The sequence below is a fragment of the Sceloporus undulatus genome, chromosome 1 (assembly GCF_019175285.1).
Source record: "Sceloporus undulatus isolate JIND9_A2432 ecotype Alabama chromosome 1, SceUnd_v1.1, whole genome shotgun sequence".
Lineage (NCBI taxonomy): Eukaryota > Metazoa > Chordata > Lepidosauria > Squamata > Phrynosomatidae > Sceloporus > Sceloporus undulatus.
Window position 1 is genome coordinate 45712941 of NC_056522.1, and position 18966 is coordinate 45731906.

General features: G+C 40.6%; 1 protein-coding gene across 1 annotated transcript in view; it reads right to left on the reverse strand.

Moving 5' to 3' along the window:
* Positions 1–18966, reverse strand: part of CDC42BPA (CDC42 binding protein kinase alpha) — a 261009-nt gene that overhangs the window by 64741 nt on the left and 177302 nt on the right. Inside the window, exons 15-18 of the mRNA XM_042445935.1 lie at positions 14987–15092; positions 13899–14047; positions 12630–12721; positions 11038–11114 (exon numbers count right to left, since the gene is read on the reverse strand). Of these exons, the coding sequence (XP_042301869.1) occupies positions 11038–11114; positions 12630–12721; positions 13899–14047; positions 14987–15092 (424 nt within the window). The remainder of the gene's footprint in view (positions 1–11037; positions 11115–12629; positions 12722–13898; positions 14048–14986; positions 15093–18966) is intronic.

Below are 18966 nucleotides of genomic sequence, written 5' to 3' on the forward strand. Positions count from 1 at the left end.
AGAGTTTACCTACTATTGAAATTCTCAATAAATGGAATATGGAGATTGTTAAATCAGAAGTGTAAGTTAAATAATCTTTCAATCAGGTCTATTTCCAGTAGATCCCACTGTTTGTTCTAAAACTGGAACCCCCCATTAATCTTGCAGCCCCCTGTATATCCTGGAAACCTATTTCCAGAGGGAAATTCATTGGAATAGGCTCTTGGCACAGCAGGAGGGACAGCAAGTCCCAACTCAACATGCATTAAATACTATCTAGATGGTCTGGTGAATCAGATAGCTTCACAAATCCTGAGGCCTGTCCTATTATACATATGAAGTGAATGTACAGAACAGTGTTGACCAATCTTATAGTCCACAGCTGTCCAGTTGTCTGCCACAAAACTGCCTGTTTTGAAGGAGGAAGGACCAAAAATAGAATCAGTAACTGGTTTTTTCAATAAATGAATTAATCCTCCAAAACTTTGACCACCAAAATATCTTTAGCAATGACTTTGGTTTGAGTTTCCCTATGCAACCTTTAGGTCCCCACTCTCTCCCCCACTTTTCAGAGGTCACTGTTGTCCTCTAAAATCTTCCCATGTTCTAGAACAGATTTGTTTCTATATCCTATCATCTACGATTCCCTAAGGATAGTGATTATAAAGTTTTCAAGAGAGGCAGGGTGTTATTCCAAATTACTCCAAAGATCGTCAGAGGACTGCTTATATTTTATGTATTTAGATCATTTCTACTCTGCCTATCCCCAAGACTGGGACTCAAGGCAATTTACAGATTAACATGATTACAATATAGTTAAAAACATAGAAGTAAACATTGAAATAGAACTACATTATTAGCAATATTAAATCAATTAAAAGCACACCATGAAAAATATTTTAAAAGTGATTAAAATATTACAATTTATAATAATACCATGACCCATAATACATATATCTCCCCTGAGAAAAATACTGGCAGATTACTAATTTGTTGTTGTCAATGGCCATCAAGTCACCTTATGGTGACCCTATGAATTAGAAACTTTCAAGTTAACGTGTTATTGACAGCACCTTCTCAGGTCTTGTTAACTCATGCAAATTATTAATATAGTTGGCCCCAAAATTCATGAGGATTAAGGTTAACCCACCCTGCAAAAAATAAAAAAGAACAATCTATATAAGATATTAATTTCCAACAAGATATCTCTATTGAATTAGATTAAGATTATGTTAAGAATTTTATTACAGCACCATAAATATTGTGTGGTTCTTTGTCTCTCCTTCCCTCCTCTTGGGGGAAACCAGATGTTTTCTTGGTTCTTTGGGCAGCTGGGAAACCATCTCAGGAATGCAGGTGGAGTTGGCAAGAAGCCAGCTCCCTGCACCCAAGAACTCAACATGGACTGCAAATCCCATCACTGTGTGAGTAGCTAGGGAATGTGTTAGTTAGTGCGCTTAGGTTTTGTTATGTTTATCTAATAGCTTGCCTGAAATGAACATCTTTGTAACTATGCTTTCTGTACCTGTGAAGCAAGGAGGCTTTGCACGAAGGATACCTTCCTATCCTATGCTATTTCTTTAAAATAAACATCTTTCTTTAAAAAGTATCTGCTGTCTCTCTCTCTCTGCTCCTGGACACGCGTCTTAGCTCGAGTGCTGATTACTTTTGCTTAAACTAGATCTCTCCCTAGCAAGTTTCAGTGTGTGCTTAGGGAACGTAGTGCATTAAAATTCACTGAGTGGTGGCAGCGAGATATAGGACTTCAAGGGGTCTCATTCAGCTCAGCAGGGAGTGTGGGAATGGAGTCCTAGGAGATCCAAGAGTGGAAAGTGTGAAGGGGACGCCCTGGGAGTAAGAGCCACGCACAGGGTTGGTTGCTCCAGGGATCATCCCCAGATCACTACAACTTGTATTCCAAGTACTTCAGCAATATTTCAGCATTCTGTGATACATTTGTACAAGTCAGTTTTGGAGCAGATTTCTAATTCTTTGTGTTTTAATAATTCAATTAGATTTAAATGTAAATAATGACGGCAACAAAACTTTAGTTTGAATAGTTTTTGTGGGTTTTTCAGGCTGTGAGGCTGTGTTCTAGAATGGCTTCCCCGTCCATTCTGACCTGATAGTTGTTGGCATGGTCCAGAATTTTAGTATTTTTAAATAGCATTGTATGTCCAGGATGGTTTATAATGTGTTTTGCTACTGCTGATTTTTCTGGCTGACCCAGTCTGTAGTGTCTCTCATGCTCAGGTCAGAATGCACAGGGAAGTCACTGAAATCCATAACCACCTGGACAACTTCAACAGGAAAGAAGAAACCTTTAAAGTAAACAAAGGCCCTTTACAGACAGGCACCCTAGTAAGTACTCTGTACGTACTAGGGTTGCCTGGGGGCGTCTCTTCTAGATGCCCCCTACCCTAGTATGTACAGAGTATGTACAAAATGGTGGCACCCTGCCCACATGGGCGCCGCCATTACGATGTCACGGCCGCGCTGCCTCCAAACGAAGTGGCGCGGACGTGATGCCCTGGCGCGGCGGAAGGAGCTCCATTTTGGACCTCCTTCCTGGGTTTGTGTCGCTGACGCAGTCTTTACATGGCTGCACCAGCAACACAAAAGAGAAAGGGGCCGAGTGTCCCCTTTCTCCCTTTCCTTGCATCTGTTGGGGTGTCCTTGGGGCTTGAAGCCCCAAGGACACCCCTTTCCAGGCCGTGGGGAAGCGGTCTTTTGCTGATCCCCGATCCGTCGGGAAAGGGGTGGTCTGTAAAGCGTCAAAGTTTCGCTACCAGTCCTGAAAAACACTAAAATCAAGACCCAGCAAATGCACATGAAAACCACCCAGGGTGAGGGGGATTCCCAGCAGACAATGGATCATTAATTAAATAGACACCCTGAGGCCTTGCCACTCAACATCAGAACAATACACAGATTAACATGCAAATTGCTTCATCTCAACCAACAGTATATATACCCCACTCTCTTCTTTGCCAGAATTCTCTGAAGATGCCAGCCACACAGCTGCTCTCAAAACATCAGGAATAAGTTCTTCTAGAACATGGCCTCACAGCCCAAAAATCCCACAAAAAACGATTACTACCATTTCACAGGAACATTGATTTCATGTTTTCCATGCTCAGAGGTAGATGGCTAGATAATTCACATTTAGTTTTTGTTGTTGATAGCAGTTGAATGAACTCCAAAATCCTGGGTAGACTTATGGAAGGGTCAATGAGTTAATGCTAATAAATTTTGTGAAAGAAGAAGTGCCCACCTTTCTCTGTAGCCTTGTAAAGCCTCCCTGTTTGAAGCCCCGGCGCCTGCTCTCCTCTCTCCCTGTGTGTGTGTGTGTGTGTGTGTGTGTGCGCGCCTGTTTCCCAGGCTCTCAGCCTTCCTGCGGAGCCAGACCTAACAAGCTGCTGCTGAGAGAAGGAACACAAAGAAAGTATGCCCAGGCTTGTTCCCCGTTTTGCCTGGAAGTCCTGGGGGTGAGAAGGAGAGAGAGAGAAAGCCCTGTCCTCTATTTCTGAAAGCCATGAGTCTTGGGAGTTCTGGGGGTGAGAAGGAGAGAGAGAGAAAGCCCTGTCCTCTATTACTGAAAGCTATGAGTCTTGGGAGTGAGAAGGAGAGAGAGAGAGAAAGCCCTGACCTCTATTTCTGAAAGCTATGAGACTTGGGAGTTCTGGGGGTGAGGAGACAGAGAGAAAGCCCTGTCCTCTATTACTGAAAGCTATGAGTCTTGGAGGTGAGAAGGAGAGAGAGAGAAAGCCCTGACCTCTATTTCTGAAAGCTATGAGTCTTGGGAGTTCTGGGGGTGAGAAGGAGAGAGAGAGAAAGCCCTGTCCTCTATTACCGAAAGCTATGAGTCTTGGAGGTGAGAAGGAGAGAGAGAGAAAGCCCTGTCCTCTATTACTGAAAGCTATGAGTCTTGGGAGTGAGAAGGAGAGAGAGCAAAAGCCCTGACCTCTATTTCTGAAAGCTATGAGTCTTGGGAGTTCTGGGGGTGAGAAGGAGAGAGAGAGAAAGCCCTGTCCTCTATTTCTGAAAGCTATGAGTCTTGGGGGTGAGAAGGAGAGAGAGAGAAAGCCCTGTCCTCTATTTCTGAAAGCTATGAGTCTTGGGGGTGAGAAGGAGAGAGAGAGAAAGCCCTGTCCTCTATTTCTGAAAGCTATGAGTCTTGGGGGTGAGAAGGAGAGAGAGAGAAAGCCCTGTCCTCTATTTCTGAAAGCTATGAGCCTTGGGAGTTTTGGGGGTGAGAAGCAGAGAGAGAGAAAGGCCTGTCCTCCATTTCTGAAAGCTATGAGCCTTGGGAGTCCTGGGGGTGACAAGCAGAGAGACAGTGGGGTCTGTCCTCCTTTTCGCAAGCCATGTGCCTTGGAGATGCTTTTGGTAAGGGGAAGTGTGTGTGTGTGTGTGTGTGCGTGTGTGTGTGCAAACGCTGAGGTTTGTTTTCCCTTTTCCATGCTGAGACTGATGCTTGGGAGAGGTCCAGAGAGTGAGATATAAGGAGGGAAGTGGTGCTTTGTCTCCCCCCCCCACTTTACATCTTTTGTAACATCCTCCAGTGTTTGCCCCTCGACTTATCCACAGGTCATATGAAAATCCATGATTTTGGATCCAAAAACTGCCCTCGACTTATACATGAGGTCGACTTATACATGAGTATATACGGTACCTCTGAGCATGAAAAACATGGAAAACATGAAAGCAATGTTCCTGTGAAATGATATTTAAGAATTCTGTAGGTTCTAGGTTTTGAAGGAAGTGAAATAGTTCTAGCCTTTCTCAAGCTCAAGTTTACACATACTCATGTCATGTGGGCTTAAGGGAGTGACAACAGCTTCTGATAGTCACCTTAATGTTCATACATGTTAGCTATTTCTATAAATGAAAATGGGAATAATCACTGGTGTTTTTTGTTTTGGAAAGGTTGTAATAAATGAAGAATATCTGTGTATCAGTGTTGCATTAATCCTGCCTAAAATATATGATGTTATTTCAGGTTGCTTTTGCCAATATTATTTTGTTCCATTTGAAACATCGTCATGATTTCTCACCGTCCCTTCTTTTTCTTCACCAGAGGAAAAAATGTTAAGAAGGAAAAGATAGAACAGTTGCCTTATATGTTTGAAGAACTACAAGCGCAGCATTTTATGTATGCTACTACAGTACCACAGTTGTTCTGGTTCTAGTTAGATTTCAAAAGCTATAGCCTAAACACAACTGCTAAACTCAGGAGGAGTAGATCTACTGAAACAACTGAAATTATCTAAGTTTTGACTCATCTAGTTCTCACTGATTTAGTGGGTCTAGTTAGCTGCAACTAGAAATTCTGTTTAGGCTTACATATAAGCAACTGTAACAAATGTTGAGAAAGAGCTTTGATTCAAGATACGGTGGGAGTTTAGTCCTGCTACAGTGAGAGGGGGCAGGTATTTATTTTCAAAGATTTTAAATACAGTACAGAGAGGTGTTAGATCTAGCACTCAAGGTAGAGAACATGCATATTGTTCCGTGGCAAATGGCAGAAAGTTGAGAGTAGATAGCAAAAATTGTATTAGTACGATAGAAAAAATTAAAAAAATTCAGTTTTCTTTTTTTTTTAAATCAGAAATAAACAACGGCTTTTATAGACAAAAGCTAATGTGTAAACATGACTTCTCCAGATATCCATCTGTGTTTTTCAAATGTACTGAAAATAAAAGTCCATTCTAAATGGATAGAAAAATGTCAACTCTTTGGTACATTCAGAATGCTCTTTTTATGAATTTAGATAGTTCTCTAATACTTGAATGTAACATCACAACTATGTGTATTACTAATCCACAATACTACTAGCATCGTAACTTGATTTATTTGACAACAGTTTTTTTTAATACACTACATTTTCTTTAATGAGTTGTTGTAGTCAGTGGTGTTAATGTGTTTTCTGTCAGTTACATTTCATTCATTTAAAAGTAGCAAGGATTACAACTTTATCAACAGGATATTTTCAAAGACAGTATTATAAAGAGCATGAGCGTGTATATTCTGAGATAACACTCCTAATTTTTAATGTGTTAAACTACCACAAAGGAACATACATTAAAATAATGCAGTCACTTTGAAAAGTATCCACTAGCTGGCATGAAGTAGATAAATAATTTTCTCAATGATCAATATTTTTAAAAAAGTAAAACAGAAATATTTGGTGTGATTATCAGAATATTTAGTTAACAGTCTGGAATCCAAAAGGGTCAGAAACCACCATTACAAAGGAAAATAAACTGAGCAGAACAAAGAAAAAGCTTGAAAGCAAATGAAAATAAAAATATTCTTATAGTCACCTCAAAACAAACCAAAATCAAAATTTTAGCAACAAATTTTACTAATCAAGCTCTGACCAAGCAGTATCATTATCAACATAACAATACCAGGACAGAGTGTGAGGCATCTTAATAAACAAGCCATGTACTGCAGCTCCTTCCAATACTAAAAGAAAGGGGAAAACACAACACACACACACACACTTAACTCTCAGTCCACGCCATTAAAAAAATGGCAGCTACACACAATATAAACGACCAGGAGCACAGAAACTGCCTTGCTGATTTTCATGCTCTTGATGGCACAGCTTGTTAAAATGACTGCATTACTATGTGAAACTGCCAAATGAATCTGTTTTCTGTTCAATAATTTGCCAGTTTCGAGGTGAAAGACTTACGTCATCCATAAAATCAATCAATGAAGATGATGAAGAAGAAAAGGAATCCTATTTTAATGCACAGAGCAGTAAAGAAACAGAAACAGATAGATGAAAATGTCTGCTTTGTAAAAAAAAGATAGAACTACCATATTGATGGGAAATGAAGTAAAGAAATAATAAAATCACTAACAGATTTATTTTTAGTATCACTTGTGTACAGTTTTTATTAACTATTATTTCATTTACATTAAAGACTGTGCAGGAGGACACTGGGATATGAAATCTACTGTCAGTTTCTTTAATATTTAAAGTAGCAAAATGGAACACTAGTGAACTTACCATGAAGTTCCATTGCTGTCAAGAAGAAGGAGCCATCCACAATATGAGCTAACTGCTATTGCTGCCCAGGTGAGGCAAGGGGTCAATGTTTTTAAGTAAACCTTTTCCAATTGGGTTGCTGGTTCCTTTTTCAATTCCATTCTCCAGCCAAAGAAACAGGAAAGTGAGAAGAGATTCCCAGAAAGAGAATCATAGAATCGTAGAGTTGGAAGAGAATAGGAAGTGTCTTTCCACTGAAGGATGGGTCTGGATGGCTCCATCTCCTTGTCAAGAATGGCCCTTCATGGCATGTTCTCCAATGTCCCAGTCTCAGTTAGCAGAGAAGAAGACATCCATGTATGGGAATTACTCAAGCTTAAATAGGATCTGGGAAGGAAGGTGGGTTGGCATCTGTAGTGAGACAAACCTGGGGTGATCCTGCAAAAGAAAATCCTAGAACAGATTGTGTTTCTATGTTCACTGGAGAAAGGATAATCTGACCTCTGGAGGATCTGAGCTTTCCCCCTTCATTTCGATGTGGATACCCTTGAGGGCATCCTCATCCAAGAAAAGGTTCCACATGAAGGGAAGCATAGCTGGACTGGGTCTGGACTGGATGTCCACATTCCAGTGTTTCAGGCATATGGATCTTCTTTCAGGTGTGAAAATGGCTACAGAAAATGTGTCAGTCCCTGGGAGGATCAGCCACAAAGACCATAGATTCATAAAGTTTGAGGAGAGACTTGTGTAAGGTTATAGCACCTAAGTCCTGATTATTGAAACTATCTTGAACCAAGGGCATGGCAACTCTGGAAATCAGGGAGGTTGTGGATGGTGAGTTAATACAGATGGCAGAAGCTGAGTGCTTGAGAAATGAGTATGCTTACTTCTTGTTAAGATCTTATAGGGATGAGTCTCCTTCTTGGTGAAGAAGAGCATCTGTTAGGCCAGGTGAGATGAGGCCGTCTGTAAGAGATGCTTAAGGAGTTCCATGGCACTGGGGGAACATAATTTCTGAGCTAACTGACACTCTTCATTTGGGAGGGCTCCATTCAGATCTTAACAATTTTCTGAAATGCACCAGAAAGTAAGTGACATATGTAGACTTAAATTTAGGAAACATGGTAGCTCCACATGAAGTATGATCTGGACATAAGGATGCTGAGGTTGAAGGGATGCCAAGTTGGGCATCTGCCTTAGATAAAAGAGGAGTAAAAATACACTATCAAAGCTCGACTGGAGAGATGTTGCATCTATCCTCTCTTACTGGATAGAGGAGGAAACCCATCTATGTCAGGTGAGGAGGCTGAATCCTTGTCAGAGGATAGACTATGTTTAAAAGTTCTTGTGGAGCCGGCAGGCTGAGCATGCTTTTAAGGTTCCTCCTTGGAGGCACTGGAGGGGCAGAGGGATAGAGAAGGGAGTGAGAAGGAACCCTGGTTTTGTTCTTGAGGGTGGGGGCAGCTGTCTAAACCCTCTAGGCTCACTGGTCACCATGGAAGGGATTCACTGAATCCATGAGTCCTGACCAAAGAAGGACATAGATACTGATAGAGGCATGGGAAACAATAATGGGAATTGTGTGTGTTGGGGGGGAGAGACTTGTTTTTCTTGCTGGAAATGCCCAGTGTCTTTCACACAGCCTGCATAATGACTGACATGATTTAGATGGGTGTAGGGTGCAGATGATTGTAGGGTGCAGAGGATATGGTAATGCCAGGTGAGATCACATTTGCCAGAGAGGAGACTGCTATGGTGTTAAGGCCAGCCTCATTCCTTCCTCCTCAGTTCTTTGGACTGCCTTGTTGGCACTGACTGCTACAGAAGCAAATGTTTCAGCCTCTAACTTTTGGGAAGTTGAGGCAATTTCAGGCACCTCAGGACAACATCTGGGTAAGAGGAAGAACTGGATCAATTTAATGTGGATTAAAAATGTGGATTAAAAAGGGAAATCAGACACGCCATTGCTGTATGTGGCTCTGGAGGAGGCAGTGACACTGGTGGTGTGCAGGTGAGTGCATGTCTTTATGGCCCCGAAGGGGAGGTAGATAAGAGCAGATATATATCCTTGATAATGTGGACAAATTTGGGGCATTAGAGCTCTGGAAGTGGAACTAACTTTGGCAAATTTTGCTTTAATCTTTTCCATCCCCAACAAAGGAATACAGGGGAGAGGGGAAGGGAAGGAACTATGGGAATGAATGAGGTAAGTCGGGAGAGATTTTAAAAAAATATAGGCAGAAATAAAATGGAGAAATGGTAGAAAAATATTCTAAGAGAAGGTTTACTCTAGAATGCATGAGCCTTGCCACGCCTGGGTGATGACAGGAGGAAATCTATGGATGGATGATTTCTTCCCTACTAGCTGAGAATGTTTGGAATACAGTGGATGTGTACTGTATAGTATTGTGGCCATGAAGATGGAGTACCGCTTAGTAAGAGGGTGAATGTCAACAACTTGTTTTCTCAGCTTGACTATGCATCAATTTTCTTTTCCGTTGGCCCTGACTGCTCTCACTGTCTCTTCATTTCTTGGGAAATTCACCCCAGTGTGCATTCTCATTTCTATTCTAATCTCAGAGCATGTGCCTCATTTGTCTATCTTCTTCAAATACTGTCCATGGATGAGGATGTGTAGGTAAAATGCCCACCAAATATTAAAAATGTGAATGCAGGTATGGCCTGTACATATTAAACAGCTTTGGCTTTTTGCTAGTTCCAAACCTAAAACAGAGACTAGAAAGTTCCATTTTGTCACAAGTTTCACTTTTGACAGGGTTGCATAGCAGTGGAATAAGAAGGGGGATAATGTCATCACTGTGCTATAAAAAAGGAAGGCTTTTGGCTTCAGCAGCATATTTCATTGATGCCTGTCTTCTGTCTTTGTACTTGGAATCAGGGTGCTTTTGGAAAAGTATCTTGGGAAATCACCTGTGCCATGGGACTGGCAATTTTTCCAAGCCACCCTTTTCAGAACACCTGGAAGCAAGTCACTGGAGACACAAGCTCCTCAGGGCCTGCAACAACTGCCTCTTGACACTATAGAGGTAACAATGCTCTTTGCTTCCCATCATCACTGTGACCTTTTCTTTTCCTGCTGCCACTGTCTATGTGAGATTAAGCATGCTGCTGTGTGCACATTGACAGGATTGTGGTCACTGTGCCCCTACTTTACAAATACATCATCAATTGTTAACTGTATTTCCAAACAATAATTGTGCTATTTGTAAGTATCCATTTAATTATTGCCCCTTTTTAACTAAGGGCTGAAACAGAAGGGGTGGCTTCATGCTGGCCCTTTGAACATCGGATCAGGGCCATGGCAACCACACGCTGCGGCCCCAATCCAGCTATTTGCTGGCTCAAAAAGGGGCAGTAAAATGCCTCTCCTTTTTGAGTCAGCAAAAGGTTATTCTTTCTGCCATGGTGGCGGCTTTTCAGTGCTTAGGCGATGTGCGGCATCTAAACACTGTGCCACTGGAGAACCATGAAGCCAGCTCACATGTGGGCAGGCAGGTGGCTTCTGGGCAGTGTCAGGGCATGTGCCATGCATACACCACACCCCCACGCTGCCTGCAAGGCAGCTTTTAGTGCTGATCTCTACTGGTCCTAACTCAGCATGGCAGCCTACTGGTAAAATGTTGATTGTTAAATGTTAGCAAAATCCTCATCATACCTTTTCTTTCTTTTTAAGGATTTATATCTAGTTTTCTTTCATATCTTTAGTCTAATTAATTTGAAGATTATTAAAGATATGTAGACAAACATTTCAAAACAAATGAAAATAATAGGTTTGTTTGTAAATGCATAGAAATAATGTAATTATATGCTTGAATAAACTCATCAATTCTTCTAAATCTCCTTTTTATTTTAATATGAGTCATAGCATGTTATTTATTTATTTATTTTAAAATCATTTTTATTCATAACTGTTACTTATAAGATAAAGGAATAAACAATTCATGTTCTTTATGAATCTAAGAAACTTAGCCTGTTTTTTTGGAACACATAGCATGTAATTAAAAGATATTAAATCCAAATAACTGTGTACTTACTTCAAATTGATCCAAAGCAGAGGCAGGCGCATTCAAAAATGCCAAGAAAGAATTCTGTGAGTCTTGGTGCTTTACACCTAGAAAACAGCAGCAGCTTTTAAACCTACAGAAAATGGCCACTTGGGTCCTTCTCTAAGGGTTATCTTTATCAAGATGTTTTTGTGCCAAAAACAACCAGCTTTTTCTAAAACTCAAGAAAATGAAGAAGAGTTGGGGTGGGGAGTGAGGAATGCCTCACACTTTTCTATAGTCTTCTAGTAAAAAAAATGTTGCAGACATTAAATAAAGGAAAAAAGACTTCCAAAATCCACCATTTCCAGAACTCAATACCAGATCACATCACTGGTCAATCCAGCCAAATATTATCTACTTTAACAAGCAGTAGCTTTCTAGGATTTTGGACAGAAACTTTCCCCATGAATTGCTAGACTAGGCTTGATTTACATCAGGGCTGTACCAGCTTCTATATCTAGCCTATTACTGTATTGTTATTTCATAACGTAAGTTGGATTTGGGGCAGGGTCTAACAGCTGGGTCCAGCAATTCCCAATAATGGAAGAATTACCTGTGTGAGGGAATGTTGCCTTAACAAAAAGTATGCATACTAACCCAGGAAACCACATCGGGGGGGGGGGGGGGTTCACAGTAATGAAGTATCAACAGGAGAGAATCAGCCATTGGACATTTTCAGTTGTATTTGTGTTAATAAAGAAGTTACAGCAGCAGCAACCAACTTCAGAGAAGCTTTCAATTCTACAAGATTACTCTGAGTAAATGGTTCCCAACCTCCATGATCAAACATCAAAACACCGAACAGATTTTAAAAGGCTTCCTCTTTAAGCAATACCCAACACTAGTCATTAAGGTCTGCCAATATCTTTCTGATTTGGAGTATTAGACTATAATAACTTCTAAAGACTATCCTATGCTGGTAGCTATGCTATCCTATGCTGCTACACAGGGACCTACCGCTATGTATTATAAACAAAAACAATGGGATTTGCGGGGAATATGGCAAAAACAATGGCAACGATCCTTTATCAGGATTTCATTGCATGAATCTCTTTATATATACAGAGTTGTGCATTAATTGTGCTACACAACACCCTTGTGTTGAATGGCAACATTGTGCAACTGAATTAACACACCAAATGAACTACCACCAAATGAACAACCAAATGGCTATTCACATCTGCATGGAATGCATATGCATGCACAATGTGCATGTGTGCCCATGTGTAATGCAGATCTTCACACACAATGACCCTGTTTCCACAACCTTGAACTGAATGCGGTCCTGTACAAGTAAAGAATGCATAACGACTTCCACAAGCACTTGCATGTGCATAGGACACCAACAGGATTCCGGTCAATGTGTTTCAAAAGTATGAAGAGACTACAAGATAAACATGTTTCTGTATTTTTGTCCCAGCTGTGGGTACATCTTATCATGCATGAGTCAATGTAACACGTCAGGAGTCAGAATCTTCAGAGTCCAAATTCTGCCAGCATGCTATAAGAGGACATTCTTGATAAGATACACCCAACACTCTGGATTTTGCCTTTGCTTATTTGGACATCAGTTCCCTCACCCTTCTCTGATCGGAGTTCTTCCGTCTCTTTTTTCAATCTCTCTATTTCTAACAGCAGTTCAGAGTTCTTCTTGTCTGATTCCTGTAGTTTGCTTTGAACACAAACAAATAGACAGACAGACACAGAGATCCAATTAGAGTGTATTATCTTATTTGGTTATGTTTTTGATCATTATCAGCAACAATGTTCAGTTATTATCCATCTCAGCTAAATCACTTTTATTAAACTGAATATAAAACAAAAGCAAGGAGAGAGAGTTCAGTTTTAGTAAGAAACCTTGAAAAGGTAATCAGCATTTGTTTCTGATTACCATTTGGATTGTGTCATGTTTCTATTTTATGAACAATAGTACAAACAGTGGAAATGTCAAGAGAACATGCTCATTTAAAATCCAAACACTGATTATTTTTATTGCTATTTCCTCACTATTTGTGATGTTCCTATGAGCAGTCGAAGGCTTTCATGGCCGGCATCCATAGTTTTTCGTGGGTTTTTCGGGCTATGTGGCCATGTTCTAGAAGATTTTCTTCCTGATGTTTCGCCAGCATCTGTGGCTGGCATCTTCAGAGAGAACATGCCCGAAAAAACCCACGGAAAACTTCATATGAGGAACTTACTCTTTTCTAGTTATTTTTCATACACAGCTACATAATTTTTAAAAAATAACATTGCTTAGTTTATTCAGCTTTTGGCTGCCTGCTAAATTGGTTTATTCTAACCTGAGGACAGCAATTTTTCTGCATGTGAAATCACTACTTGTGTGCTTTCATTCTAGAAAACTACATTGGCATCATGATGTTACAGAATCATAGAATCGTAGAGTTGGAAGAGACCGCAAGGGCCATCCATAATTCCTGATTTGGAGCAAGCAATTTAATAGAAATAATTTATGTCCAGTCTGTTTCTGTGCTCAGTGAATATTCTAATTCAGCAAAATTTATCACAGAAGAAAGAAAGGAAACCATTTTCTGAATCCGTAATAGAATCCAATAGAAATTTCAGATTAATATTTACTACTTTGATCAATCTATAAAATTTGATTCAAATCTTATTTTCAGTGATTTCTGAAATTCTTAGGAAACTACAAACATCCCACTAACATTTCAGTCAACTGAAATTATAAAAAGATAGTGTGAACATGTTAGTAAGCACCAGTCAGACAGTCATGGTAAGCAAAAGATTTTATGGTTTATCAGGATGGCATTCTAAGAAAAAGTCATTTTAAGTTTCTACTCCCTTCATTAGAATCTTACCATTCTGTTTCTTACCATTCTGTTGCAATGTTAGAAGCTTTAACTTTATTTAACTCCTCTTGAATGGTCTGTTTGGCTCGTATTTCAGCATCAAGGGCTGACTGTAGCTCTAACCTTGCAGACATATCCAGTTTTGCAAAGCGGCGCATCTTCCAGGGCATGTCCTAATAAGAAATGCATTCATTAGTTGGTTTTTTGTTCCTTGTATTTCAATATATCCATTTCCCCAAAGGAGTTCTGGCAACTCTTGTGGTTGTATCTAGTCCTGTCGTTGTGTAGTCAGAAGGGCCCCATCCATTTTTTTGGGAGAGACCAAAACCTAGTGTAGGAAGGATGGCAATTGGCATCACCCTATCACACTTCTCTCTTCACACTGTTCCTCCAACCTACAGGAACAGCTTTTCAGGGGACACAAGTGGCTGCAGGGGGACGGGTCAAAGAATCAGCAAACACATCTCTTTTCTACTTCTATCTGTAAGAGCATTTCATTCGCAAACCATTATCCTTTTTAATCTTGGGAGCTTTCCCACAGTGCTATTATATTAAATGTCAGAAATTCTATTGTCAAATTTCCTGCATTAAGTCTAGTTTTATCTAAAGGAAAGTAGAAGTATTGCATGTGCTCACAACTGTTCCTTCTATCACAGCAAGTAATGGTCATCAAGAACAAATACAGGGCACTGAGTACAGCGCGCCCTTGGCTTACACGAGGGATCTGTTCCGGACCCCCTGTGTAAGCCGAATTCCGTGCACGCTCAAGCCCTATTGGAGTGAATGAGGCTCATGCATGTGGCGGCGTGGCGGGGCGCGCACCCCATTCATTCTAATGTGACAAGCCGCCCCTTGTGCCCCATGCGCTCCCTCACACCACTATGTAGGTTTGAGCATATGCTCAAATCCGTGTATAGAGTGCCTGCGTATGACGCAGGCGCACTGTATTTCATTCACATATATTTGCATGTTAATTGTTAAGTTACATAACCAGCAAGAATATGAGTGAGTAGATGTATGATGCAGTGTAGCAGGTGACAGAACTCATTTTATTGGCTCAGGAAATCCTAGGAGAATAAGACACTTAATAATATTGCAGATCAGTAGCTTACTGTTGCTCTTGCACCCAAACTGGAGTTTCTCAGGGCCTCCAGCTCTTCAGTCATTTTGGAGGCTAAGGCTTGAAGATAGCCTCGAGCATCCTTTTCGTCACTCACCCTAGACAAACAATGGAATAGGAGATAAGAATTTGGTAAAAGCAAGTGTTATGTTTTGATTGTGAAAGTTAAGCCAGAGAGATAAATGAAGTTGGATAAATTCACAATGAAATCTTAATACTGTAAAATTAAATATGTCCATACAAAAATTCACTGTTAGTCAGAATGCACATTGCAAAAAAGAATTTAGGAGGTTACTTTTTGAAGATCATGAAACTCCAGACTATCCTCTATAGTACAGAACTAAATCTGTAAGCACTTCTAAAAATTAGGACTCTACAAATGAGACGCAGAAAGCAGACTCACTGAAATCAAAGACACTTAAATTAATTGTGAGTAAATTAATTTTCGTAGAGCCTAAAAGTAAGCAGAAAGGAAATTCCCTTTAATTACCATATCAAACAATAATTCACCATCTTATTTAAAGTGTATTTCTTCATTTTAAAATCAAATGAGGTAATTTCATTTCTTTTACTGAATTATAATGAAACAAACGTTTTCCCCACTGTATCAACTACTTTAGCTGGAAGTAATAATTACATTTAGGTCCATGTACCTTACAATTTCTGAAACATGTCTGTAGGCTGCAAATGCTGAACAAATGAATGAATTATGCCAGAGAACACCACTGGAATTGGCATGGTTATAATGCAGCACTGGTACCTTGACAAAAGTCGCATGAAGTATTTTACAGCCAATAAAGTTTTAAGTTAAACTCAAGATTTAGATGCAAAGGGATCTTGTAGCATCTTTGAGACTAATTGAAATAAGATGATAGTATGAGCTTTCGCATACTGGAGTCTACTTCATCAAGTTTATAGACTTCAGTCTACGAAAGCTCATACTACCAGCTTCTTTCAGTTTACACACTGATTTTCTAGAGTCGTCTAGACTAAAATGGCTATGGGGTGAAACAGATGTGAGAAAGGGGTCATTTTAGTTTGGATCGGGGCCGGGGCAAACAGGTGCCTGGCCCTAATCCAGCCAGATTCCACCCCCCCAAAATAGCAGATATGTTCTGCTCCTTTTGGGGGGGTGGAAAAAAGCTGTCCCTTCTCCCAAACAGCTGGCTTTCCCCCCAGAAAATCTGGCTCTGGGACAAGTGGTGTTTAAATGCCACAACCTCAAGTGGGAGAGAAGCCAGCTGGCATATAATGTTTAAAACACATTAAAACAATATACCGCACCAGCCCATTCTTTAAAAGCTTTCTGTCTCGAATGCCTGTCTGAAAAGAAAGGTCTTAACCTGTTCGTAGAAGGCCATCAAGGGAGGGTCCATTCTGCACTCCCTGAGAAGGGAAGGGAGTTCCACAATCCAGGGGCAGCCATTGAAAAGGCTGTCTCTCATGTCCCTACCAACCGTGCTTGTGATGGCGGTGGGACGGAGAGAAGGACCTCTGCTGAGGATCTCAGAACCTGGGCCGGCTCATATAGGGAGATACAGTCTGCCAAATAGCCTGGGCCTGAGCCTTATAGGACTTTATAGGTCATAACCAGCAATTTTGAAATGTGCCTGGAAACAAACTTTCAGCCAGTGGAGCTGTTTCAACAGGGGCATTGTGTGATCTCTATAACCTATCCCCGTTAGCAGCCTGGCTGCAGATCTTTGGACCAACTAAAGATTCCAAACACTATTCAAAGGCAGCCTCATGTAGAGCACATTACAGTAGGCCAAACAGAATGCAACCAAGGCATGTACCACTGTGGTCAGATCCAGTGTCTCAAGGAACAAGCACAGTTGGAGTACAAGTTTTAAATGTGTAAAACCACTCCTGATCTGGGCTTCCAGGTTCAAGGCTGATTCAATCAGTACCCCAAAATTGCAAACCTGCATCTTCAGGGGGAGTGTGATTCTATATAACACAGGCTGGATCCCTATTCCCTGATCTCCCCTCCAACTGACCAGGAACACCAGTTGTCTGGATTAAATTTCAGCTTGTTTGCCCTCATCCAGTAACTTACTGATGACAGACACTAGTTTAGGACCAGGACAGACTCCTTGGATTGGGCTGGAAAAGAGTAACAGAGTTGAGTGTCATTGGCATATTGATGTCACTGCATTCTAATACTCTGGATGATCTCTCCCAGCAGTTTCATATATATGTTAAATAGCATAGGGGGCAAAACAGAACCCTGAGGAATCCCACAGGCCAATGTCCAAGGGGTTGAGCAGGAGTCTCGTAGAACTACCTTCTGGGAAAGCCACTGTAAAACAGTACCTCCCAGTCCTATCTCAGAGAGGTGGCCCAGAATGATACCATGGGTGATGGTTTCAAAAGCTGCTGAGAGGTCCAGCAGAAGTGACAGGATACACTCCCCCCTGTCCAGTTCCCTGCGTAGGTCCTCCACCAAGGCGACAAGGCTGTCTCTGCTCCATAGCCAGGCCTGAAACCAGATTGAAATGGATCTAGATAATCCATTTCATCCTGAAATCCCTGGAGTTGGGAAGCCACCACACATTCCAAAAATCGTAGATTGACATTGGTCGATGCATATTCATAATAGCGGATTGAGAGATGGCTTATTTAAACAGAGGCACTGACAACCTCCTTTATCCACTTGACCAGTCCCCCTCTGGCCTATTTAATAAGCTAAGAAGGACATGGGTCTAAGAATCCTGCACAAGTTGGAAAATATTCATTAATACTTAATAATTTAGTACCACTTAAAAAGACACAAACTGGATAAAGAAGCAAATTAACAAAGGCCCGAAACAGATGGACAGATGGGACGGTTTCTGGCGTGGCCCCAAAAGAGCAGCTTTTTCCCACTCCTTGCCGCAGTCCATTTGGGACTGTGGCAGAAGAAACACGTGGGGCCGCGGTGTGTGTTTGCTGCGGTCCCAGGGCAATCAGGCTGCTTTTGCCCCTACGTAAACCAGACTTTTCAGTATGACAGATTTCCTCAAACAAGATTCACAAGTAGGAACTGAAGCATCTCAGGACAAATGAAATACAATCATTTATGGGCAGAAGACACCCAAGAGGTAATGTTAATATGCAAGTGAATATGGACTGCAAGTAAACAATCAGCATATTTTGTGTACAGAGAACTCTGCTATTTCTCCTACTCTACCATTGATCTTAATTTACCCTCATTTCCCCAAATCAAATTAATTTTTATTAATCCCCAAACAGTAGTACTGACTGGTATAGACAAATATACAGAGAGGAATGCAGTTTATGAGACATTCCAAGCTGCCTGTGAAACAAGAAATATCTTCTTTTTAATTCTAACATAGCATGTTTTTTTTTCTTTTATATATTATTGGTATTTAAAAATAATTTGTAAACCACTATGGGAGCTTACTGGTAGTATAGTGGGGGAAATATTGGGAGGAATGATGACTACGACACCTATTTCATTTTCACTGTTTTCATGTGTTTCTGAATGCCCAGACACATTCTAAGCCATTTGCAAGTGAGTGAAAGAGACCAAACCACAGTTCCAACCTTCTCTCATCTGGGCTGAAATAAATGTCATTCTTTAAGGCAGACCTCATATTCTGAATTTTAACAAATCAAAATGTCCTGTGTTTCAGACTGTTCTATTCATCAAGGCATGCTGGACTATACTTTCTGTTTGGTGAGAAAATATATTAGCAATAATTTGCTTTTTTTAAATAAAAAAAACTGTGCTTTTCTTTAACCAGGAAAGGGCTAGGTTTATAAAAAGGACTTGAAAATATCTTGCCTTGATTCTTTACTCTTTGTCTCTGAAAAAAACCAGGCTTGCAGAAAATATAGTTCCTGATCCCGGGGTTTGAATAATTTCATTTTTAAAGTGTAACTACACTCTTGGATGACTTCCAGCATTTCAGAGCTCAACACAGGCTGACAAGCCATGTTCAAAAGCCAAAGCTATGTCTAAATATG